The following is a 26,457-nucleotide window of genomic DNA, read 5'->3' as shown; positions in this document are numbered from 1 at the left end:
TTCATTTTACAGTAATGTTTATTAAGTGATTACTTTATGCTAGGCACTCTGAGCAATTTACATGCATTCTCTCATTTAATTCTCCCATCAACTTTTGAGGTAGTACCATTATTATTCCCATAATATAAATAAGACTGAACCTTACAAAGGACAAAATGTTTCTCTAAAACTAGAGGGCTAGAAAATGGAAGAGCAAGGATTAGAACCCAGATCTGTTTGATGCTGGAATAGGAGTTCTTAATTGTCCAAAGAATTAGATGGATTTTGACACAAAACAGTACTTTGTAAGGTATAAATGGAACAAGGTATCTGGGGCAGGGGGTCTTTTACGCTATTTTGAGGAATGTGTGCTTTAACCTAAGAACTATGGGATACCAATGAAGGGTACCAATGAAGAAGTGATATCGTCAAACTTTTAAAGTACAAGTTTGACTACAGTGTAGGCAACTGACAAAGGAAATGGTAAATACAGGGAGACCAATCAGAAAGTTATTTCCATAGTCCATATGAAATAGATTACTGTGTATTGGACAAAGATAATGGAAGGGAAATGGATTAAAGGAGTCTGGTTCAAGGCATTTTTAGGAGATAAAACCTACAGGTCTTGGCAACTGACTGGACATAGAGGGTGAGGGAGAGGAAGGAGTCAAGAATGACTCCATGGTATGAATTCTCTCATGCTGGGCAAGGTGGGCACGCTGCCTGAAAGATTTTCTGCAATCTTTACATTCATAGGGTCTCTCTCCTGTATGAATTCTTTGATGTAGAGTAAGAGATCCACTGTAGCTGAAGGCTTTCCCACAAATGTTACATTCATAAGGTTTCTCTCCAGTATGAATTCGCTTATGTTGAGCAAGGCCTGCATTCTGGCTAAATGTTTTCCTACATTCCTTACACATATAAGGTTTTTCTCCAGTATGACTTCTCTGATGTTGTGCAAGTGATGAACTATTGCTAAAGGCCTTCCCACATTCAATACACTCATAGGGTTTCTCTCCAGTATGAACCCTCTGATGTTGATCAAGGTATGCAATCTGGCTGAACGCTTTCCTGCATACTTTACATTCATAAGGTTTTTCTCCAGTATGAACTCTCTGATGTTGAGCAAGGTGTGCATATTGGCTGAAAGCTTTCCTACATTCCTTACATTCATAAGGTCTCTCTCCGGTATGAATTCTCTGATGTACTATTAGGTATCCACGATGGCTAAAGGCTTTCCCACACACATTACATACATAAGGTTTCTCTCCTGTATGAATTCTCTGATGCTGAGCCAGAAATGAACCATTACTAAAGGCCTTTCCACATTCAATACATTCAAAAGGTCTCTCTCCAGTATGAACTCTCTGATGTTGAGCCAGGTGTGCAATCTGGCTGAAGGCTTTTTTACATTCTTTACACTGATAAGGTCTCTCTCCAGTATGAACTCTCTGATGTTGAGCAAGGTGTGCATTCTGGCTGAAGGCTTTCCTACATTCTTTACATTCATAAGGTTTCTCCCCAGTATGTATTCTCTTATGTTGAGCTAGGTTTGCACTCTGGCTGAAGGTTTTCCCACATTCAACACATGCATAGGGTTTCTCTCCAGTATGAATTCTCTGATGAAGAGTAAGAGATGAGCTCTGGTTGAAAACTTTCTCACATTCATTACATTTCAAAAGTTTCTTTTGTACACAGACTTTCTTATGTTTCATTTCAACAGATTTTTTTCGGTAGTTTCTCTTTTGTGGCTCATGCTTATGTACTCTTTCTTTGGTGGGAAAATTCTGTTTTATATCAAATATTGCATCCTGATGGAAAGTTTGCCAAGATTTAGTATATTCATTACTTTTATCTTCAGTGAGGATTTCTTCATGAGTGGTGATCAGTTGTCTAGAATGTACCTCCTGACTGCCTAACTGGTTCTTAAACCAGTCCTTACATCTACAGTCTTCTCTCAAACTGGGGCAGTCAAGGCTATAACTAAGATGGCTTCTTCCCATTGTCAGTACTTTGGATGATTCTTCATAAATAACTTGCTTTGATGAAAATTCATTGTTTTTAAATGCATACTCCCAATCTAAAAGATACCAAGAAAACAAATCTTTTGTATTTGTTCATTAGAAGATAACTTCTGAAACAAAAATTTTGTAGTTATATTAATATTAGTCTCCAAACACCCTTTCTTTCTTGCCTTAGGCTACCTTGCATTCAAGCATTATCTTTAAAAAGCCAATTTCATAATGTTAATGTGGCTTAAAACACCTCCATAAGATCCCCAGACCCTAAGGTACTGTTAGTTGCCTTAGGTTATACATGCAGCTATAGCTAAACTTTTGTAGCCTAAAAAAAAAAAGTCTTCTTGACAGTAGTTTTCTATGTGATATAGTTCAACCAAACGTAAATTAAAAAAAAAAAATTTTTTTTAACGTATATTTATTTTGAGAGAGAGAGAGTGCAAGCTGGGGAGGGGCAGAGAGAGAGGGAGAGCCAGAATCTGAAGCAGTCTCCAGGCTTGGAGCTGTCAGCACAGAGCCCAACGCAGGGCTCGAACCCACGAACTGTGAGATCATGACCTGAGCCAAAGTTGGACACTTAACCGACTGAGCCACCCAAGTGCCCCAACCAAATTCTAAATTTTTAATTGCTCCCAAAGCTAAAATGCCTTCACGTAAAAGTAATTTTGTATTAAATTGCTTGATTTTATTAACCTGCCACAAGCCTTAATTTGCCACCTTCCCCATCACCTATTCTCAAGATTTTCCAGTGGTTTCTCACCATATTTATAATAAAACCAAAATTCCTATTATGGTTTAGAAAATCAATGTAGTAATGAACATAAATGTAAAAACCTTTAATAAAATTACTGAAGATCAAATCCAAGAAAATATGAAAGCATAATCATTACCACTCATAGCTGATCCCAGCAATGCAAGGTTGGCTTAATATGTGAAAACCAATGTAATTCACCATATTAATAGATTAAAGGTGGAAAAATCATGTGATCATTTCAATAGATACAGAAAGAGTATGTGACTAAATTTAACATCTATTTATTATAAAAATTCTTAGCAAACCAGGAATATAAAATTTCCTTAAACTGATAAAGGGCATCTAAGAAACATGAACTTAGTGGTGAAAGACTGAATAGGTTTTCCCTTAAGATTAGAAATAATCCAAGTATGTCTACTCTTAGCAATTCTATTCAACATTATATAGGAGGTCCTTGCTATTGCAGCAAGTCAAGAAAAAGAAGCTGTAAGATCAGAAAGGAAGAAATAAACTGTATTTGCAGGTAACATGATGGTCTATGCAGAAAATCCTCAGAAACCTACAAACAACTACTAGAGCTACTAAATAAATCTAGCAAGATCGTAAGATAGAAAATATAAAGATCAGTTTACATTTTTGCATACTAGCAACAAACAACTGGAAAATGGAATTTTTAAGAATTCTATTTATAATAGCACTAAAACTTACCGTAAGACTCAGAAAAAAATACATATATATAGCCACTACACCGGATACTACAGAACATTGATAAGAGAATTTTAAAAAGACTAATAAATGGCTAAATACACCATACTCATGAACTAAAAAACTCAAATGACATTAATTAGAATATCAGTTCTTCCCAAATTGATGTTTAGATTCCACATAATCCCAATCAAAATCCTAGCAGGCTGTTGGGGTAGAAATTCTTAACTTCATTCTAAAATTTATTTGGGAATGTAAATGGATTTAAATAAAGTGATTTACAAGTTGAACTATCTCATATCAAAAGTTACTATAAAGCTATAGTAATTAGACTAGTACTGATGAAAGGATATATAGATAGATGGAATAGAATAGAGTTCAGAACTCAACCCATGTAGATATGACCAACTGCTTTTGGTACAAAGGTAGCAGTAAGGCAGTATAATGGTTAAAGTCTTTTCAAAAAAAGATACTCAAGCAACTGTATATCCAAATAGTTGGGGGAGAGGACCAAAACCTTGTTCTTTACCTCATATAAGACACAGTATTTAGCTCATGTAAATGTAAAAGCTAAAACCATAGGAGAAAACACAGAAAAAAATTTTTGTGACTTAGGGGTAGCAAGAATTTCTAAGGTATGACACAAAAACCACCAAACGACAAATTAATAAATTGGACTTTACAAATATTGAAAACTGGATGTTCAAAAGGCAGCAGTAGAAAAACAATAACACAAGCCACAACTAGCATACATATATCCCAATACATATAAATGGCAAAAGACTTGTATTAAGACTATATAAAGAAGTCTTACAATTCAGCAAGAATAAAAAAAATAATAATAAAATATGGGCAAAAGATTTGAACACTTTACAACAGATATATGGTCAGTAAGCACATGAAAAGACATTCAACATTATGTCATCAGAGAAATGCATCTTAAAAGCATAATGAGATACCACAACACAACCATTAGAATGAATAAAATTAAAAGCTGACAATACCAAGGTATATGGAACAACTGCAAGTCTTCGACATTGCTTCTGGGAATGAAAATGGTACAGACACTGGAAAACCAGCAGTTTCTTTAAAAGTTAAACATACTCCTATTGTCTGACTCACTACACTTTTAGATATTTACCCAAGAGAAATTAAAACATACATGCATACAAAGTCCTATAAATGACAGCTTCAGAGACACTTTGTAATAGCCAAAAACTGGAAATAACCTAAGTGTCTGTGAACAGGTGAATGGAAAAACAAAATGTGAGAGATCTACATAAAATTGTGAATGATTTTCAAAATTACGAGTAAAATAAGCCAGACATAATATATACTGTATGGTTCCATTTAGCTTAGATGGAAACTAATCTAAAATGACCAAGATCAGAATAGCATTTGGAGCCAGGTGTAGAGAAAAAATGGTACATAAAGAGGCATAGGCCATCTTTTGGGGTGATGGAAACACTGTATGTCTTGATAATAATGATCGTTTCATGGGTTTATACAACAGTCAGAACTCCTCACACTGTATAATGTATATGGATGTGACTTACTGTATGTAATTCTTTAATAAAGTTATTAAGAAAAAAATAAGATGGAAATAGGTAAGTAAAGACTGACTTTAATAACATAATAAAAAGAGTAAAACTTATGTAACAAGCTCTTTACACTGAAAATAAAGACTTAAACCTTGGAACCTATGGAATATTTACAAATGCCAATTATATGTTTGGCTATACAAAATCCCAAAGTTAGAAAGTAGAATTAGTACTAATTCCTATTTGATCAAATATAATAAAACAATTTGATCAAAATACAATAAAACTAGAAACTTTCTTTTAAACAACTCTTGTGTAAAGGAAATTTTTTCAAAGTAGGTTATTTAGGAAACAGCAATAACAAAAACACTAAAAATCAGAATCTCTGGAAAACAGCTAAAGTTATATTCAAAGGAGAATTCATAGCCCTTAATCATTTAGTGAATAAAAGAAAATGAAATGATTAAGCATTTATTTCAGCAAAATGGAGAACAAAATAAATCTCAGAAAACTAGAACAATGGAATTAGTGAAAAGCAAAAAATAAAGAATTGGAGAAGAGTGGTAACACTAATAAATCCTTAAACTGGACTTTAAAAATAAAATTGATTCATAACTAGCTACCTAATAATTTTTTTTAAAAAAGAATAGGTATACAAAATAAATTAAAATTGGAAACTATAGATACTAAAAATAAAAAGGGTTACAAGATTATTTTGTTCAGATTCATGAAAATAAATTTGATAACATGAATGAAAAGGTGATGTTTAGAAAAATAAAAATTTGGGGCACCTGGGTGGCTTAGTTAAGTGTCCAACTCCTGATTTCGGCTTAGGTCACGATCTCATGGATTGGGAGTTCGAGCCCTGCGTCAGGCTCGATGCTGACAGCACAGAGCCTGCTTGGTATTCTCTTTCTCTTTCCTTCTCCCTCTCTCTCTGCCCCTCCCCACTCACTCACGCTCGCTCTCTCTCTCTCTCAAAATAAATAAACTTTATTTATTTATTTAATGTTTATTTTTTATTTTTGAGAGAGAGACAGAGTCTGTGAGTGGGCAAGAGGCAGAGAGAGAGGGACACATAGAATCCAAAGCAGGCTCCAGGCTCTGAGCTGTCAGCACAGAGCCCAACGTGGGGCTCGAACTCAGCAACCACAGATCATAACCTGAGCTGAAGTCGGACACTTAACTGACTGAGCCACCTAGGCGCCCCAATAAATAAACTTTAAAAAATAAAAATAAAAACTTAGGGGTGCCTGGCTGGCTCAGTCGGAAGAGCATGCGACTCTTGATCTTGGGGTCATGAGCTCCAGCCCTATGTTGGGCAATAATGACTGCTTAATAAAAAAAGAAAAAGAAAAATTTGTAAAATTTCACCCAAGGCAGAAACTGTAGAGACCATTTATCACAAAGAGAACACTGAGAAAGTTGTCAAAGATCCACTTACTCACAAAGGCCTCAGGACCAGGGTTTCTCTCTCAAGCTGTAAGACTAGTGACCTCATTCATTCATACTAGCATCTCTATGCCAGACTTTTTCTTCTAAGCCTCTGTCCCACTCTAGTGGCATGTTGCATTTCTTCACTCCAAAGTCTCTCTATCTCATAAAAATAATTCTTCTGTCCCAAGTCAAATTATCATCTTTTCCCCTACCAACATATTCTTCTGGCTTATTTCTATTAAATGGTGTCACCATCCAGTTGCCCAGACTTGAAAACGTAACTGGGAATTATTTCTTTTTTCCTTGATGGTTAATAAACCTCTGAATAACCCCAAGAAGTTAGCAGAATTATTTTCTCAAAGTAAAAATTCAGTGAATCCTTCAATATAAAGGAATGAGTGACTAAAAAGGGGAAAAAAAAATAGTCATTGTTGTCTCTGGATTTTTTTAAATGTGATGAAGCAACTTGTGCCAAAACTAAAAAAGAAGGGCAAGCAGACAGTGCCAGTTTGGACTCAGAGAACAGGAGAGGGTTATTAGAGAATACAGTGACGTATGAGAGAATATATACAAGAAGAGTAAGTTAGCTCACGCTAATGACACCTCACTGTTTCTTCCCAGGCCTTCAGCCTTTAAGAAAAGCTACCCAGGAAACATCAATTATATGCTGGAAGCTTTCAGAATAGCTGAGCTTTTCCCTGCAATGGACTCTACCTTCCTAATTCTCACTCACCAGGGTATGTGCCTCTTGTCCCCTCCTTCTTCACCATCCAGGGCTCTTTTCCTTGTTCCAATAATGAGATCACATCTGGCTTAGAAACTGAAACTCCTGCTTACAAGAAATAAAAGGGGAATTAGCCAGATCTGTAAGGCAGATCGAGTTGCTTGGTCATCAGGAAGTTGATGAGGGCATTACAGAAGGGAGTATAGGAAGATGTGAAGTATTCTGAAGAATGGGGAAAATGAAGTGGTAGAAATAATCCAATGAAGCTGCCAGTTCTACAAAACTCAACCCATTTTGGGAAGCACAAGAAAGAGAAATTTAGTGAAGTACATCAGAGGCTTCCTAAACATTGGAAAGCAGCCCTGTGTGCAGATTCTGAATTCTGGCGAGACTTCCTTACCCAATGATACCAGGCTCCTATAGTTCTCCAACATCACCTTCCTGTACAAATTCCTCTGAGCAGGGTTCAGCCACTCCCACTCCTCTTGGGAGAAATCTACGGCCACATCCCCAAATGTCACCAAATCCTGAAATGACATAAACATATTCTTTTATGCTCAACTAGTGTTCCTAACGTCAGACTGGCATAGTTTGAAAAGTTAAATTGTACTTTTAGAGAGAAATAGTGCATATAGTGAAATTTTCAGGCCATATCTTGGGTTCGGTGCAACACATGTCAAACACTTGCTAAGATGATTTCTCTTGCTTGGTTTTAATATTCTGTCATGGAAAGCATACAATTTCTGGCATAGTCTATAGTCTCTACTGATGGTGAAAAGATTAATAGCACAAAAATGGGCAATAACAGAACACTATAAACAAGAGCAAAATATGTTATTCATACTAAATGCTAATGCATTTCTCAATATGGAAAATCAGGATAGACTAGGACAGTGAAAGAAGACTTTAAGGAAGAGACAGGAACATGAGTTAAGCCCTCTAAGTTGTATGTGGTCTAAACCTACATTTTCCAAACTCTTCAATGGAATGGCCAATGTTCCAGGTATGTCAATAGAGTAACATATATAAATGTATTTGATGTTCATAATATTGATTTCTTAAAATTAAACATGTAGGTAATAAATAAATAAGTTCTGTAGTGATTTCGCAAAATATAACTTAAAGAAATGTATGCCTTAACAGAACAACTGGGGTCATAAAAGATTATCTAACAGCTCTTGATAACCCCAGTGAGTTTCAAAGATGGTGACTTCTCTTTACAGAAACAAAATAATACTAATTTTAAGCACTGTTAAATAGTATTTCAGATGTGATAATGAAGTGCAGTGAAAAACCCCTACAGCTCTCACTAGAGGAACATACCCAGTTGTGCATGTCTAATGAGCAAGAGTTTTTCAAATGTTACAGTGTAGTTCTCAACTAATAATACTACGTTGAATTAAGGATCTTTATCACATGGAATAAGACCTGGTCTGCTTCCTAAAAATTCAAAATGGATATTCTTTCTAACGAGGTAAATCTACTCCAGACTCACCAGGGCTTGCATATGGTTTACTATATGCTCAGCTGGTTTGGCGTGTCACAGAGCAAAACCGACTCTTTAACTGGGATGATATATAGATACACTCAATGGTACACATCTGAAGAGCTGAATTGATCTGTTAAATACTGAAATACTGTCACGTTGGTTGGTAAACAGCTACTGCACTGAGCCCTGTGGTGACAATCCCAGATCTCCCCACAGCCCAGCAACTGAAGGGGAATACCCAGCACTCCAGTGGCCTCCAGTATCCCATCTAGGGTAAGTTCTGGTGTGTGCCCTTGCCTTAGTGGTCATCAGATATGAACATCACTCCTATTAATGTGACTCTGCAGTGTAATGGTCCTACTGAAGATGTATTTAAGTACATCAATGCTTTTATGCAAATATTTTTAATGGAAAAAATGAGTCGATATTGGGCTAGTGCCCCAGTAATGGACAACAATGTTAAGGAAGCTATACAGGAAGCAGAAGTATGCCTCCAAGAAACATCAGTTACATACATCAGCTTGTTCTTACATGCTTCCATTTCTAAAACACTTCTTACTACAGGGAAATATGGGAAGTGAGTAAAGGCTTCAAGAAAGGAAGGAAAGGAACATGAGTTGGGTCTTAAAAGAAAAAATTTGCCCTAGACAAGGGCTGGATACTGTCAAGCATCAATTCTATCAAACCTCAAACACTTCAATACAAACTCTAATATTTTGTGCAAAAAAAAGTGTTCTACACACATTTCTACTGTAAACAGAGGTGAGGCAGCTTTTGCTAGGCAGTGTTCTTAAAAGACATTTTTTTAGCTGCACATCCTAAAGGAGTCTAGGTTTCAACTGGCTGACTGTCCTTTTCCTCTCAGCCAATGAGACCTGAATATCTTGCAAATATTTTAATATTTGTTTTGATTTGATAAAACAGGAACTTCATATGATTTGTAATCATCAAAGAAACTTACCAAATAATGTCCAGTATTTCTACCCTCAGTGAATTTTTTTTCCTTTTTATAAAAGTTAAAAGAATTGGAAGTCCTCATCCCCACATCTACCCACCATGTCACCCTACCTCCTAGAAACAATAAAAATTTACAGTTAGTATATATTTCTTCAAATGTTTCCTTATACAGACATGTCTGATTATCTATCTGCATTCATTTACTTATAAAATCACTTTTGTTGGATTGATAACATAATGTGGTATAAATATGTTGTACCTTATTTACTAACCCGTTTATTTTCATTTATATGAATCTTAATTTTTCACTATGATGTCAGAATTGGGATTCTCACTAATTTAACATTACAGTAGAGTTCTCATATAATACTACTGTATGTTAAATTAAAGATTCAATAGAGGTCTCTAATTATTTCCTTAAAATGAATCCTAGAAGATATTTTCTCCACGGAGACTATGATTCCCCAAACGTACTTAACCTCAAAAAAATTTAAATTATGTTATTGTGACCTAGCAAGAATTGGAGCTACTGAAAAAATAATTCAGGCTGGGAGTAAAGTGTTGACCTACACTCAAAGAAATACTAATGGTTCTTCAGGTGGAGGAAAATGGAAAGAGATGGAAAGGAAAATCAAGAAGAAATCAAGAGTCCCAGAGGAATAACTATAAATATAATATCTAATAATAACAATAAATGGGAGTTAAATCACTATGGGGCCTTATCTTGTTCAGAAAGTAGTAAGAGTAGTAACTATAGAAGGAAGATTGCAGAAGGAAGAAAGGAGATAATTACATAATGATATGGGTAAATATCCTGGAGTGACCACTAAAAGGATAATAAAAATAATGTATAATTAACAAGATAATAAAGAAAAAGTACTTGATTTATCCAGAAGAAGGTAAACAAGGAGAAATAAAGGAACAAAGAACAGATGGGAGTAAGTAGAAAACAAACTACAAGGCTATACACACAAATACATCAGTATTAGCCTTAAACACAAATACATCAGTATTTAAACAAAAATGTAGTGAACACTAATTAAAAGACATATATTCTCAGACTGGATCCCTTTAAAAAGATCAATGTTTTGAGGGAGATGTGGGATTGTGGGAGGCATAAGGAATCATGGGAAGCACACAGGACCACTTAACAGCAGCCACAGGGCTGCCACAGACTGCCAGAGAATCGTGGCAGCCACAGGGACTGTGGAAGGCATGAAGCTGCAACCAACAATATGCTGTTTACAAGAGGCACACTTTAATATAATCATTAGGAGAGGCTTTCAAAAAATATGCCTTAAAATCATCCTTGGACATGGGGCGCCTGGGTGGCTCAGTCAGTTAAGCATCTGACTTTGGCTCAGGTCTGATCTCACAGTTCATGAGTTCGAGCCCTGTGTCGGGCTCTGTGCTGACAGCTCAGAGCCTGGAGCCTGCTTCAGATTTTGTGTCTCCCTCTCTCTCTGCCCTCCCCCTACCCTATCTGTCAAAAATAAACAAACACTAAAACACATTAAAAAAAATCATCTGTGGACTTAATAAAAATGCGGTTTTCTGGATCCTCCCACCAGAGACTGATTCATGGGGTCCCAGAAATAGCACTGGGGCCAATGGGCTCTGTCTATTCTACACATCATACCCTCTGCTTTTTGCTTTTTCCATTACCAATTCAGTGGCAGGAGAAAAGAGGTAGCTGGCTCTTACCTCTCTGGGCTCACTCACGGATGAGAAATTCACAATCTTGTTCATTTATATATTAATTTGACAAATATTTACTGAATGCCTACTCCCTATAATGTTCTAAGTATTGGAAATACAATGGTGAACAAAATACAGTCTCTCCTCTTGTGGAGTTAATATTCTAACATAGGAGAAAGACATTAAACAAAGTCATACTATGACAAAAACAAGGGAAGGTGATTTAGAGTGACAAGGTGTTTTAGATAGGATGGTCAAGGTAAACCTCAAGGAAGCAGTAATGTTTGAACAACAATCTAAAAGTGAGAGAGCAAGCCATGCCAACACCTAAGGGAAGAGAGTTACAGAAGAGGGAGGAGCAAATGCAAAGGTTCAGAGACACGAAAGAGCTGGGTGAGTCTACGGAACAGCTAGTTGGCCAGTGTGACTGGAGCAGAGAAAAAGACTTGTAGAAAATGAGGTATGGGGTAGCAAGGAGCTGGACCATGCAGGGCCTTAGAGACTGTGGAGAGGACATTGGATTTCATTCCAAGTAAAATGAGAAGCCAATGAAGATTCCAAAGGAATGAAATGATGTGTTCTATCACTGTTGACAGTGTCCTTTATGATTTTCTACCACCGTCTTCAAATCATCACTCACCATCATCTATTTATACTGACAATCAACATATACTACAACTTCCTACATCTGATATAATCACTAACTAGTGACATAGATTGTTTTTCCTCATCTGTAAAATAAGTGACTTGTACAAGATCACCCATAATTTTCATCCTGGCTTTATTATTTTATGAGCTTAGATATGTGCTACTCAATACACTAGGTACTTGTCACATGTGGCTATTTCATTTTAAATCAGTTAACATTAAAAATTCAGTTCCTACAGTAGCTAGTGGCTACTGTATTGGACAATGCGGATGTAGAACATTTCTATTATCAGTCATCACCAAAAGTTCTCCTGGACAGTGCTGCTCTAATTGATTTCTTCTGGCTTATCTTCTTGTTTACAGCCATGTTCTAAATTTTCATCCAACAGTTCATCTGTTTTACTCTTTACATTTAACCTACAGAATGTATCTAACCTCAAAGGGTGAGGAAGGAGTCTTTTTTCTAAATGAATAATCCATTCTGTCTACACTGATTTAAAATAATATCACTTTAGGGGCGCCTGGGTGGCGCAGTCGGTTGAGCGTCCGACTTCAGCCAGGTCACGATCTCGCGGTCCGTGAGTTCGAGCCCCGCGTCAGACTCTGGGCTGATGGCTCGGAGCCTGGAGCCTGTTTCCAATTCTGTGTCTCCCTCTCTCTCTGCCCCTCCCCCGTTCATGCTCTGTCTCTCTCTGTCCCAAAAATAAATAAACGTTGAAAAAAAAAATAAAATAAAATAATATCACTTTACGGGGCTTCTGGGTGGCTCAGCCGGTTAAGCGTCTGACACTTCATCTTGGCTCAGGTCATGATTTCATGGTTCATGAGTTTGAGCACTGCATCAGGCTCTGCGCTAGCAGCGTGGAGCCTGCTTGGCATTACCTCTCTCCCTCCCTTTCTGCTCCTCCTCCTCTCGTGTTCTCGCCCTCTCAAAATAAAAAACTTTAAAATAATATCACGGGGGTGCCTGGGTGGCTCAGTTGGTTCAGTGTCCAACTTCGGCTCAGGTTATGGTCTCACAGTTCGGGAGCTCAAGCCCTGCATCAGGCTCTCTGCTGTCACCACAGAGCCCACTCTGGATCCTCTGTCACCTCTCTCTCTGCCCCTCCCCAGCTCATTCTTTCTGTCAAAAAAAATAAACATTAAAAAAAATAAAATAACATCACTTACATTATCATGATAAACAAATGAGCAAACATTAAACTATGAAAACAAAGACAGTGTCTATTTTTATTTGCCACAGTATTCTCAGCATTTGGTATAAATGAAGTCTTTAATAACTATATGTTCATTGAATGAATAAATACTTTCCATTCTTACTTGTACTTGTATTTGTTTCTGGGCATTATATGTTGATCTTTTCATTTGTTTCTTCTGGCTCCCATTCCACACTATTTACTGTTTTCATTATAGATGTATACAGTCATTTTAAAATATAGATTCAAGTACTCTCTCCTGTTCTCATTTTTTCCAAAAATGTCCTGTTTTTTTTTTTTTTCATACTAATTTCACGAATTTTAACTACATGACCTAAAATATCCTGGCTGTAGCCCACTACTAACTCAGTATGTCCCTAAAACAGGACCTTATTACCCCCATGGAATCCCATTCTTCAGAGCCCACTGAATGCCTGGGAAAATCCCTGCCTTCACTGACCCACACTTTAACACTCCAAAGCCAACACATTCCACTCTTCAAAATGACCCTGAGCAAGAGATATTGCCATGTACTATAACCAAGATTGCCCCAATAGCCCTTGTCTTGCCTTCCTCTTAAACCTGGGTTTGTGAGAAAGCTTTACACTTGTAGTCACATCAGAACACACCTTGACCTCAATGAATCAAATCCCTATAATGAAGGCTTTCATATCCCTCCAAGGAGTGCATTTTTGCCTCCTGAGAGCTCCTAACAGAACACCTAACCCACAGGAGGAGCAGAGCTATTTCTTGAACGAAGATGAAAATGCCGGCTTAGGAACAAAGGAAGCCCACTGGGCTTTTGGGGACCTCCTTTTAATGGATTGAAGAACATGAGGACCAGGTCACTGAATGAATGGGACTTTGTTAGCTGGGGAATTTCAGAAGAAAAAAGCAAGATGTTCATATACAACCTGAAAAACAAAGCACCTCAGGGAGAAAAAAATCCTTCCTTACCTTGGACATGGCTTTAAGAATTTAAGAATTTATGACAGCTCTTCTGTCCACCTCCTTCAGGCTCCTCAATGGAAGGGCAGTGTCTGGAAAAACAGAGCTGGAGAGGGAGAAAGAAACCATAAATAGCACTGTCAAGTAAGGATTATTTTTCTCTTCACCCATGAAATCTGTTCATTAGTGAAATAATCCAAGGCTTCATAGTAATAAGTTAGCCCAACTGGAATCTAGGTCTGACTTTTTAGTCTTTCCATCAGATAATGATAGTAAAAGGGAATATGTTACCACCCTTACTACAAAATGAGATAAAGCTACAAACAATGCCTCAGAGAAAGCATCTTTAAAAAATTTTTTTTTAATGTTTATTTATTTTTGAGACACGAAGACATGAAGACAAAGCAAAGCACGAGTGTGGAAGGGGCAGAGAGAGGGGGAGACACAGAACCCAAAGCAGGCTCCAGGCTCTGTGCTGACAGCAGACAGCCCAATACGGGGCTCGAACTCAGGAACCAGGAGATCATGACCTGAGCCGAAGTCAGCCGCTTAGCCAACTGGGCCACACGGGTGCCCCAGGAAAAGCTTCTTTATACAGAGTAGGCATCAGAGGGGTCATGTTGTCTGGAAGACACTGGACCAAAGAGTCAGAACACTCTGCTTGTAGCCCTGGCTTATGACAAACTCTACCTGGAAACCATTCTCTGAACTTTTCTGAGCTATTTCCTCAAAAAAGAGATGGGCGAGAGGGCTGTGCATTCGCAGTCACTGAAACTCCTAATCATGAGTTATTTTCTACTAAACCTCTCTGCCTTGGAGAGCAAAGCAATTACCTCAGAAGCAGCATAAGGTAACAGTAAGAACCACCAGGTTTGGGGATCAGAACACCTGGCGGCAGATACTCAGTCTACCACTCACGAGCTCTGCAACCTCCATGATTTAGGTCTAACCACTCCAAACCTCAGTTTCGTCATCAGTGAAATGGTACCTACTCCCTATCAGTTGCTGGAAGGATCATGAGATGATGCACAGGAAGCATTCCGCCTAGTGCTTGGCACATCCCTTGTGCTCAGTAAATGTCAGTGATTTATGGTCACAAATAGCACACAGTAGGTCTCCTCTTCTATTCCTCACCTACTCTAGAGCCCAGGAGAGGAAGGGAAAGAGCCTCCTTCTGTGCCAGAGAGGGCTAAGGCCCAGCAGCCTCCTCATCTGCCATCCGGGCCTGAAGCTGGGGCTCCCCTCTCCTCTCTCGAGCGCTCCCTTCCATCCCAGTCCCACTCAGGCTCGCCCTGACCGCCCGATCTTCGCGAACACCCCCACCCGGCCGCCGCAGGAGCCACACAGCCCTCCTGCTGGCGGCTCGCCTGGCACCCGTCCCCTCACAGTGGGTCGCACTGTCACACCAACAGAAGGTCACACAACCTCACGCCGTCTCACAGGACCACACACACGGCTGCACACTCACCGTCACTGTCATGGTCACAGACGCTCGCACAGGCACACACAGGCGCACGCACGTTGTGACATGGTCTCCCACGGTCACAGGCCCCCTCGCACGCCCGCTCCAGCCCCGCAGGCCCGCTGGCGCGCGCGCCCATCCCCGACATCCTCACCGCCTCCTCCCCGAGGGTCGGCACCTCCCTGCGCGCCGTCGGCCGCCGGGAGCCCAGCGGCCCGCGGGCCGGGGCGGGGCCTCGCTCGCGGCCGGACCGCCGGGCTCACAAAGGGGCCGCGGCGCGCGGGCGGGCAGCGGGGCCCGCCGTGGGGGCCGCCGGGAAATGGAGTCCAGGCCGCGCGCGGCGCTGGGCATCCTGGGACGGCTGGCAGATGGCTCCTGCTCCCGCCCCTGGGCGTCTGCGCCCCTCTCCCGAAACTCCGGGCTTTCCGACCCAGAGCCAGGACCCGCCCAGCCCGGTCAGGCCGACCGAGTCCCGCCCCGGCCTGGACGCGCCGGCTCCGAGTGCGCAGGCGCACCGTCCTCGGTCCCCGTAGGGGCCCAAGCCGGGCGGGGTCGAGGTGCGCACGCGCAGTGCACGGGCCCGCGGGCCCGATTCCCTGGTTGGGCTTGCAAGGTGAGCGGTTCGCGGGACGGAAGCGGAGCTGGTCGACTGGGTGTGCGGGCCGGAGCGCTGGGGAGAGGTTAGCAGGTCCGGGCGGGTGGGCCGGAGCCCGGGTGCCGGGTGTCCTTACTTCCGTTCCTTTTATGTCTTCTCTCTCCTCCTCGTCTCATTAGGCTCTTATTGAGCGTCCCCTGTGTGCCCGGCAGTGTTACAGGCACTGGGGACACACCTGAACCCGCGCAAGAGAATCCCCACCCTCATGTGGCTGACCTTCTAATACGGGAGAAACTCACTAAATAGACACACACACACATACGCAAACCAACCACACCCACACCCACACACACTGGGGCGCCTGGGTGGCTCAGTCGGTTGGGTGTCCGACTCTGGCGCCCTGCGTCTGGCTCTGTGCTGACAGCTCAGAGCCTGCAGCCTGCTACACTCACACACACAGACACACACACAGACACACACACACACACTGGGGCGCCTGGGTGATTCAGTCGGTTGGGTGTCCGACTTTGGCGCCCTGCGTCTGGCTCTGTGCTGACAGCTCAGAGCCTGCAGCCTGCTACACTCACACACACAGACACACACACACACACACACACACACACACACACACACACACACACTGGGGCGCCTGGGTGGCTCAGTCGGTTGGGTGTCCGACTTTGGCGCCCTGCGTCTGGCTCTGTGCTGACAGCTCAGAGCCTGCAGCCAGCTACACACACACACACACACACACACACACAAAAACTGGGGCGCCTGGGTGGCTCAGTCGGTTGGGTGTCCGACTTTGGCGCCCCGCGTCTGGCTCTGTGCTGACAGGTCAGAGCCTGCAGCCAGCTACACACACACACACACACACACACACACACACACACACGCACACACAAACTGGGGCGCCTGGGTGGCTCAGTCGGTTGGGTGTCCGACTCTGGCGCCCTGCGTCTGGCTCTGTGCTGACAGGTCAGAGCCTGCAGCCAGCTACACACATAGACACACACACACACACACACACACACACACACACACACAGGGGCGCCTGGGTGGCTCAGTCGGTTGGGTGTCCGACTTTGGCGCCCTGCGTCTGGCTCTGTGCTGACAGCTCAGAGCCTGCAGCCAGCTACACACACACACACACACACACACACACACACACACAAAAACTGGGGCGCCTGGGTGGCTCAGTCGGTTGGGTGTCCGACTTTGGCGCCCCGCGTCTGGCTCTGTGCTGACAGCTCAGAGCCTGCAGCCTGCTTCAGATTCTGTCTCTGGCTCTCTCTGCCCCTCCCCCACTTGTGCTCTGTCTCTAAAATAAGTAAACATTAAAAAAATTTTTTTTAATATACTGGGAAGTGACAGTTTTCTTATAAAGAGAAACAGCAGTTTGGGGCGCCTGGCTGGCTCAGTCAGAAGAGCATGTGGCTTTTGATCTTGGGGCGGTGAGTGCAAGCCCCTCCTTCGCTGTAGAGATTACTTAAAAAATAAACTTTTAAAAAAGAAAAGAAAAAAAAGTTTATAGATCATTCAGTTTTATCTACCCACTTATTCTTATACTTCAGCCTATGTCTTTGAATGTATTTCATTAACTCCTATTCGAGTCTCAACCCTTCCGAAATTAGGCCTCCAACGCTTCCATGCAACTCGCCTCACCAAAGTCACCGATGACAAAAAGCATATGAGCTGGGAAATTTTCTATTGAGGAAGCTTTTTTTTTTTATTTTTTTTTAATGTTTATTTATTTTTGAGACAGAGAGAGACACAGCATGAACGGGGGAGGGTCAGAGAGAGAGAGGGAGACACAGAATCCGAAACAGGCTCCAGGCTCTGAGCAGTCAGCACAGAGCCCGACGAGGGGCTCGAACTCACGGACCGCGAGATAGTGACCTGAGCCGAAGTCGGACGCTTAACCGACTGAGCCACCCAGGCGCCCCGGAAGTTTTTTAAATGCAAATATATTCCCAAAGATATTAATTGAATCGCTTATAGTAATAAAATGTTGAATGTAAACTATGGCTACGTGTAGAAGTATGATTCAATAATGGTACATCTATCGTTTTGAAAACTACAACTTAATAAAAATTGTGTGATGGTGAAGCAATACGTGAAAGTACTTTTGGTTTGTTTGTGGTTTTTTTTTTAAGGAGGAACTAAGCTGTTACAATTGCACCAAGGCGGCAATACTGGAAAACTGTTCCTGTTTAAAAAGTAAAAGGAACACAATCCACAAAAATTGTAGCTGTTTTTGTGTTTATCTTCTTCTTTGCTTTTGCAGACCAGACAAACAAACCTCTGGTAAGTTAAGACACATCAATTAACTTCCAGGTTTTTGCAGCGTTTCCCACATTTCACAAATATATAAAGAGATTAGGTATTCATAGCCTGAAATTTTGTGGTAACATTTTTTGTTTCAGCCATTATTTCCTAAGCTTCTTCTGTTGGCAGAACCCTGTACAAAAGCTTGGCAGTAGTCACTAAATGAATCAAATTTATGTTCATTTGCATAATAAATACAGTTATCAATTTCGAATAAGTAATCAGCAAACAGATGTCTGCCCAGCAACTAAGTTTAATGTAATAATCTAATTACATAATCTTGAGAAGTAGAAATAAAGTATATATTCCTCAGAGACAGAGGACTCATTTATTTTGCCTTCAGTTGTCACAATGAAGATGCAATACATTTATTGTTTTAGGGCTTAGTTTTGGAGCAAATTTAAGGCTATTTAATTTTTTTTTTTTTTTTTTGAATATGAGGTCAAAATTCTCCCTCTTTTTTTTTTTCTTCTTTTTCTTTTTTGGTCATGACTGTCTAATGGCTCCTGCATTATTTTGTTGAAAAGGCTATTCCTCCATTAAATTGCTTTTGTACCTATGTCAAAAATCAGTTCAGATATCTGACAGGGACTTGTATCCAGAATATATAAAGAACACTTACAACTGATTAACACGAATACAAATACAAAAATGGACAAAAGGGGCGCCTGGATGACTCAGTCAGTCGTGCGACCCACTCTGGATTTCGGCTTATGTCATTGTCTCACGGTTCATGACTTCAAGCCCCGCATCAGCCTCCATGCTGACAGTGCAGAGCCTGCTTGGGATTCTCTCTCTCTGTCTCTGCCCCTCCCCTATGTATGTACACTGTCTCTCAAAATAATACATACATAAAAATGGACAAAGGATTTGGATAGACATTTCTCCAAAGAAGATATACAAATGCTGCATAAACACATGAAAAGGCACTCAACATTCATAGTCCTAGGGGAAATGCAATTCAAAACCACAGTGGTATACCACTTCACACCCACTAGGATGGCTAAAATCAAAGATAACAAGTGTTGGCAAGGAAGTGGAGAAATTTATCCCTCATACATTGCTGGTGGGAGTTTACAATGATGCAGCTGCTTTGGAAAACATTCTAGAAATTCCTCAAATAGTTAAACATAGAGTTACCATATGATCCCAGAAATTGCAGTCCTAGGTATATACCTAAGAAAAATGAAAATATATGTGCAAAGTTAGTACACAAATGTTCATAGCAACGTTATTCATAGTAGCCAAAGAGTGGAAACAACCCAAGTGCCCATATTATTCAGTCATAAAAAGTGATAAAAGTAATGAAGTGCCAACATATGCTACGTGGATGAACCTTGAAAACATCATACTATGTGAAAGAAGCCAGTAACAAAGGGGCACATATTGTATGTGACTGTTTCTGTGAAATAGCCATAATAAGCAAATTTGTAGAGATAGGAAGCATATTAATGTTGCTTAGGGCTGATGGGAGGGGATAAAGAATGAACATTAATTTTCTCTTTGTGGCAACAAAAATACTTTCAAGTTAGATTGTGGTGAGTTGTACAATCTCGTGAATATACTAAAAGACATTAAATTGTACATTTTGAATAGGTGAATGCATGGTGTGTGAATTATACCTCAATACAACTGTTAAAAATTAGTTCCGCATATTTATGTGAGTTTATTTCTGGATTCTCTTTCGTTCCATTGACCTGTGTGTATATCCCTTTGTCTATGCTAGATGATCTTGATTACATGTCCATTTTTACACTGTCTTGTACCAATAGAGTAAGCATTGATATTGGGGAGTTTCTCCCATTTTATTCTTTGTCAAAATTATTTCAGCTATTTTATTTTATTTTTTTTTTAATTTTTTTTTCCAATGTTTATTTATTTTTGGGACAGAGAGAGACAGAGCATGAACGGGGAGGGGCAGAGAGAGAGGGAGACACAGAATCGGAAACAGGCTCCAGGCTCTGAGCCATCAGCCCAGAGCCCGACGCGGGGCTCGAACTCACGGACCGCGAGATCGTGACCTGGCTGAAGTCGGACGCTTAACCGACTGCGCCACCCAGGCGCCCCCTATTTCAGCTATTTTAGAGCCTATGCTTTTCCATGTAAATTTTAGAAAGAGCTTATCTATGTCTACAAAAGACCTCACTTTTATTTCCTTCTACTTGGCTTGGGTTTATTTTTACTCTTCTAGTTTCTTGATGTAGGAACTCAGAATAGTGACTTGAGACCTTTTATTTATTTATTTGTTTGTTTATTTATTTATTTTGAGAGAGAGAATGCACAAGTGAGTGAGGGGTCAGAGAGAGAGAGAGAGAATCCCATGAGGGGCAGAGAGAGAGAGAGAGAGAGGCAGGGCTCACCTGGGTTTGTGTTTTATCCTAAGCGGGACCTGAGCTCACCCGAAGCAGGGTTCAAGCTCACCTGATGTGGGACTCAAACTTACCAACCATGAGATCATGACCTAAGCTGGAGTCAGATGCTTAATGACTAAGCCACCCTGGTGCCCAAGACCTTTTCTTATTTCTTTTTTTTTTTTTTTTTTTTTTTTTAATTTTTTACATTTATTTATTTTTTGAGAGACATAGAGAGACAGAGCACAAGTTGGGCAGGGACAGAGAGAGAAGGAGACACAGAACAGAAGCAGGCTCCAGGCTCCGAGCTGTCAGAACAGAGCCCGACGCGGGGCTCGAACTCACAAACCGTGAGATCATGACCTGAGCCGAAGTCGGATGCTTAACCGACTGAGCCACCCAGGCGCCCCAATCTTTTCTTATTTCTAATGTAAGCATTTAGTGCTATAAAGTTCCCTCTTTGATACTGCCTTGACTGCACCAAACATATTTTGTTAGGTTATTGTAAAGACAGCTTATATTCTTCCTCCTGTGTTTCTCCTTTACTGCTCAAACAGAACATCTCAGTATGCTTCTGACAGCAGATTATGTGAGGGACCTTTCTTCCCCCACATCAAGCAATTCTGCAACACCAGATGGGTGTCCTACAATTTAACTCCATTCTGACACCATCTACCTAAAGATAGTATCAGATCCCAGATTCAAGGCTCAGTCCCCTAAGACTACCCCTCCCCCGCCATGCCAATCACAAGCCCCGGTTGTTACTCGTGCTTCTGACCAATCAGCTATAAATTAGAGGTTCCCATGACCCCCTCTGCAAATTTGCTTAATCTGCTAGAACGGCTGACAAAAGTCAGGAGAAGTTTACTTCCCATTCCCTTTTATTATAAAAAGATACGACGAAGGATACAGATAAACGTCCAGATGAAGGGATGCTAAGGGCACAGTATACAGAAGAGGCCCTCTTACTGGTTCATAGACAGACATCTCACTGTGCCCTCACATGGTAGAAGAGACAAGGAAACTTTCTGGGGCCTCTGTTATAAGGGCACTAATCCCACTCATGAGGGCTCCACCTTCATGACTTTATCATCTCCCAAAGGTCCCTCCTTCTAATACAATCACACTGGGGATTATCTTTTAACACGTGAATTTTAAGGGACATAAACATTCAATCTATACTACTGAGCAAATAAATTCTGTTCACCAGGAGAGAAAAACTATATGGAAAGTAGACTCAGTGGGCTTTGGTATCTGATTAGGTGGGCAGAAGTCAAGGATAACACTTACATTTCTAGTATGAAAAAGTCGTGCTGCCAGGTGGTTTAGCTGCACAACTTCATCATAAGTCTGGTTAAAAATACACACAGTTCAGGGCACCTGGGTGGCTCAGTCGGTTAAACATCTGACTCTTGGTTTTGGCTCAGGTCATGATCTCATGGTTCATGAGATCAAGCTCCAATTTGGGCTTGAGCTGACAGTGTGGAGCCTTCTTGGGATTCTCTCTTTCCTCTCTCTGCCCCTCCCCCCTCAAAATAAATAAAGATTAAAAAAATACACAGTTCTCTGAAATAAGGTCACACAATCCTAGAGTGAATAGACTTAGACACAAAGATAATAACAAAACCTATGAAGACAGTAGCCAAAGATGAATAGAGATCTAGGTAAAATAATTGAAAATTTGAAAAAAACTAAAACACCCCTTAAATAATTAGAGGGTTCAAGTATATATTATCTATAAAACTTTCTTTACAAATATGTATTTGAAATATTAAAATACCAAAGTACTGAAAATATATTTGAGTTTTCTTCTGGTTAATAGGCAATCTTAAAACCAGAAAAACAGTATAGAGAAATGTCAGTAGTAACAGCAGAACACAGGGTTAATCCTGGACAATTGCCATTAATGAAAAATAAAAACAACAAACACACTCACAGTTTTGTTTCCTTCATTATATAGATTGTATGTCAAAGAGTTACGGGTGGTGCCTAAAGTCATGGTCATGCAAGGAGTAAGAAGCTAAGATAGGGTTAGAATCCACATTGTTGTTCTTTGCCTACAAGAGGCTTGGCCATATGGGACAGGGCCTCCCCATAGTTGATCCCATTCATGTGATAACTGGTGGTCCCTTTGTGAAGGGAAGGAATGTGGCAAAGGCATCAATCTAGCTGGGTTTAGAGGAGAGGGGAGCTGGAGTTTTTCGGCATGCGCTTTGGTTCAAGAGACTTTACAGGGAGAGTGACAATCTCTCGGGAAGTGGTTGGCATGGCAACTGTGGATTTGATAGAATGGGGAGGCATCAAGACGTTCATGTAGGGGCACCTGTGTGGCTCAGTCAGTTGAACATCTGACTCTTGATTTCAACTCAGGTCATGATCCCAGGGTTGTGGGATTGAGCGCTACATTGGGCTCCATGCTGGGTGTGGAGCCTGCTTGAGATTCTCTCTCTCTCTCTCTCTCTCTCTCTCTCTCTCTCTCTCATCTCTCTCTCCCCCTCTTCCCAGCTCTCTCTGAAAAAAAATTATATATATATATATAATTTTTATATATACATATATATATGTGTGTGTATATATATATATATATATATATATATGTAGAGAGAGAGACAGACAGACATTCATGTGCTCTTAAGATGAAAAAATTGTGGTATCAAACCTCCAAGATGGGGGCGCCTGGGTGGCTCGGTCGGTTAAGCGTCCGACTTCAGCTCAGGTCATGATCTCATGGTCTGTGAGTTCAAGCCCCGCGTCGGGCTCTGTGCTGACAGCTCAGAGCCTGGAGCCTGTTTCAGATTCTTTGTCTCCCTCTCTCTCTGCCCCTCCCCTGTTCATGCTCTGTCTCTCTGTCTCAAAAATAAATAAACGTTAAAAAAAAAAAAAAAAACAAAAAAAAAACCTCCAAGATGGTCCTCAAAGATCCTTGCCTCCTAGAATTCACGCCAGTGTGTAGTCTCCATCCACACTGACTCAGTCTGGTCTATGCGACCAACAGAGTATGGCGGTATGTGACTTCTGTGACAGCCTGTAAGAGGCTTGGCCATAAAAGACATTGTAGCTTCTGGATCACTTATTCTAGGGGAAACCAGCCACCACATCACAAAGACAATCAGCCAGGGGCACCTGGGTGGCTCAGTTGCTTGAGTGTCTGACTCTTGATTTGGGCTCAGGACATGATCCCAGGGTCATGAGATCGAGCCCTGCGTCAGGCTCCATGTTGAGTATACAGCTTGCTTAAGACACACTCTCTCTCTCTCCCTCTGCCCCCTCCCCTGCTTGGGGCTCTCTCTCTCTTTCTCTCTCTCTCTCCCACAAACAAACTAAATAACAAACAATCAGCCATACGGAGATGCCTACATGGAATGTAACGGGGCCTATTGTCAAAAGCCAGCGCCGATTTGCCAGCCATGTGAATGGGGCACCTGGAAGCGGAGATTCTGGCCCCATTTCAGCCTTCAAATGACATCTCGCTTACACGCAGCTAAACGGCTCCTGAAACCCTGACTCACAGACACTGTGAGAGATGGTAAGTGCTGACTATTGTTTAAGCCATTAAGTTCTAAGGTAATATGTTATGCAGCAGTAGGTATCTAATGCAAACATCAAAGAAATTAAAATTATGAGACCACATCAAAGAATAAAAAGTAGATCCAAATGACCCAACACATCAGAGTACTATTAAAATTAAACAAAGAGATATGAAAGAGAACTACTATGTATAGGGAAAAAAAGTCATTCTTTTATTTTAAAAAAATTTTTGTAAATGTTTATTTTTGAGACGGGGGGGTGGGTGGGGCAGAGAAAGAGAGGAAGACACAGAATCTGAAGCAGGCTCCAGGCTCCGAGCTATCAGCACAGAGCTGGATGTGGGGCTCGAACCCACGAACAGTGAGATCATGACCTGAGCCAAAGTCGGACGCTTAACCAACTGAACCACCCAGGCGCCCCAGTCATTCTTTTAAAATAACCATGTAATATTTACAATCGATCATTTATAAATGAGGGAAACTTTAATAAATCTTCAAAGTACAAGTATTACAGATAGCATTGATTCATCACACTCTATGGTATAACAAATTACAGGATATTTTTTAATATCCTCATAGAGTTCTACGGAAAAATAAAGATGAACATTCATAATTTAGGGTAGGAAAACAACTTTTGAGCAAAAAAAAAAAAGGTAGAGAAGATCAATGAAAAACATTGATATGCCTCAGTACATCACAATATAAATTAGCTACACGATAAAAATATTTCCTAACTTAAGATTCTAGCCCAGACTCTGCCCCTAAAATGATCCTCCACGTTACCACTCGTGTGTCTAACAAACACGTCAAACTATCGCATTCGAAACCAAATACCCAATCTCACCCCCAAAGATGTGCTTCTCTCCGTGCGTGTTTTCCTCTCTCGGTTGGTGATGTTTGTTCTTCCAGTTACTTGTCTCAGGATTCCCTGGAGTTATCCTTCACTACTCCCAGTCTCTTGCTACTCCACCCAGTAAATCTGTGAATCCCGTTAGCTCCACCTTTAACATATATACAGAATCCAATCCCTTCTCCCATGCCCCTCTGGTACCATTCTATTCCTAGATCAGGCCTGACGTGCACATCCAGTGGGAGGGGTAGATGGTGGGCCTGGAGCCACAGTCACTTATAGGAAATGCAGTCCTGATCCCACAAGTCGGGACAAGTAGAGAAGGCGGACCCCTTTGTCTGCCTGAGATCTAAGTCCAGTCAGGCCGCACTAGCTGGCCATTCTACCCGCCCGTACTTGGGGACCCGGGACTCCTTGCCTTCAGCGCGTTAGGGCTTTGTGGCCCAGCTCAAATGTGTTCCCAGGCAGGTCATCTCTCTGCCTAATGCTCACAGCCACAGGAGGTCCAGCCAACCCACCCACTCTACAGGCCTGTCCAAAGGTCCTGATGTTAATTCTATTCTCTGTGGTCATTTCTTGGATATGTCTGGAATGGCCCAGTGACCTTCTTCTCTGCAAACCCTCACACCCTATCTCTTCCAGATCCCAGCCCAGACTCCGTTTGGTTCTGTTTCCGTGAGGGCTTGTGACCTCTGCCGTATCATGAAGCAAATGTCTGTCTCCGAATATGCATTCTCCAAGGTTTCACCGTATTGGCTCATCCACAATTCAGAGGGCGGAGGTAGCATGGCCTCGCCCACAGGTACATAGGTCTTGTTTGGTGGAAATACCAACTCCACTCCTCTTCCACACTTTGCCCCCACGAATTCCAGTCACTTCATTTCCCCAAAACTGTTGTGTGTGTCAACTTAGCAAATCGGTGCTCTGCCTTGGTTCCTCCTCTCTGCTCTGCGGTGTGTAGTGTGTCTTCCAAGGGAAAGCCACTGCGAAGATAGAATCTCACTTATTTCCCTTCTCTCAGGGATCAAAGTCTTGCACTACTTGCTGTCCAACATCTGAAAAGACTTGTTTCCTACACATTATCTAGCTTCTTGTTTAGAATGCGATGGCAGGTGTAGCGCAATTACACTATCATAGTTCAAAGCAGACAATCCTCCCTCTTTTTGAGCATTTCCCTATGTTTTTTGGCACAAGAAGATACCCTATACTCATTATGTACGTTCCCTGCCCCAGTCCTGAGATCAGATACT

The 26,457-nt window shown here is 41.2% G+C and overlaps 2 protein-coding genes across 7 annotated transcripts; one reads left to right on the top strand and one right to left on the bottom strand.

Annotated features, from left to right (window-relative positions):
* On the bottom strand, positions 1-15,826 carry ZNF583 (zinc finger protein 583). Of its 6 annotated transcripts, none has more exons than XM_045440265.1 (5): positions 15,711-15,826; positions 14,104-14,200; positions 7,559-7,685; positions 7,168-7,266; positions 1-2,059 (listed from the first exon to the last, which is right to left on the bottom strand). In XM_045440265.1, the coding sequence occupies exons 2-5, from the start codon at positions 14,110-14,112 to the stop codon at positions 582-584; spliced, it is 1,713 nt and encodes a 570-aa protein (XP_045296221.1). In that variant the 5' UTR covers positions 14,113-14,200; positions 15,711-15,826; the 3' UTR covers positions 1-581. The 6 variants fall into 6 exon arrangements, with proteins under 6 accessions (XP_045296221.1, XP_045296223.1, XP_045296222.1 ...); XM_045440267.1 differs by having other exon boundaries at positions 7,168-7,263; positions 15,711-15,824; XM_045440266.1 differs by lacking the exon at positions 15,711-15,826 and adding an exon at positions 15,563-15,700.
* Positions 14,488-26,190, top strand: LOC123578452 (translation initiation factor IF-2-like). Its single transcript, XM_045441325.1, has 3 exons — positions 14,488-14,509; positions 15,370-16,169; positions 25,850-26,190. Exons 1-3 carry the CDS (start codon positions 14,488-14,490, stop codon positions 26,015-26,017), a joined length of 990 nt encoding a protein of 329 aa, XP_045297281.1. The 3' UTR covers positions 26,018-26,190.
* The last annotated feature ends 267 nt before the right edge of the window (positions 26,191-26,457 follow it).

The sequence above is a fragment of the Leopardus geoffroyi genome, chromosome E2, assembly GCF_018350155.1.
Source record: "Leopardus geoffroyi isolate Oge1 chromosome E2, O.geoffroyi_Oge1_pat1.0, whole genome shotgun sequence".
Lineage (NCBI taxonomy): Eukaryota > Metazoa > Chordata > Mammalia > Carnivora > Felidae > Leopardus > Leopardus geoffroyi.
This window is presented reverse-complemented; position numbering and strand designations above follow the sequence as displayed.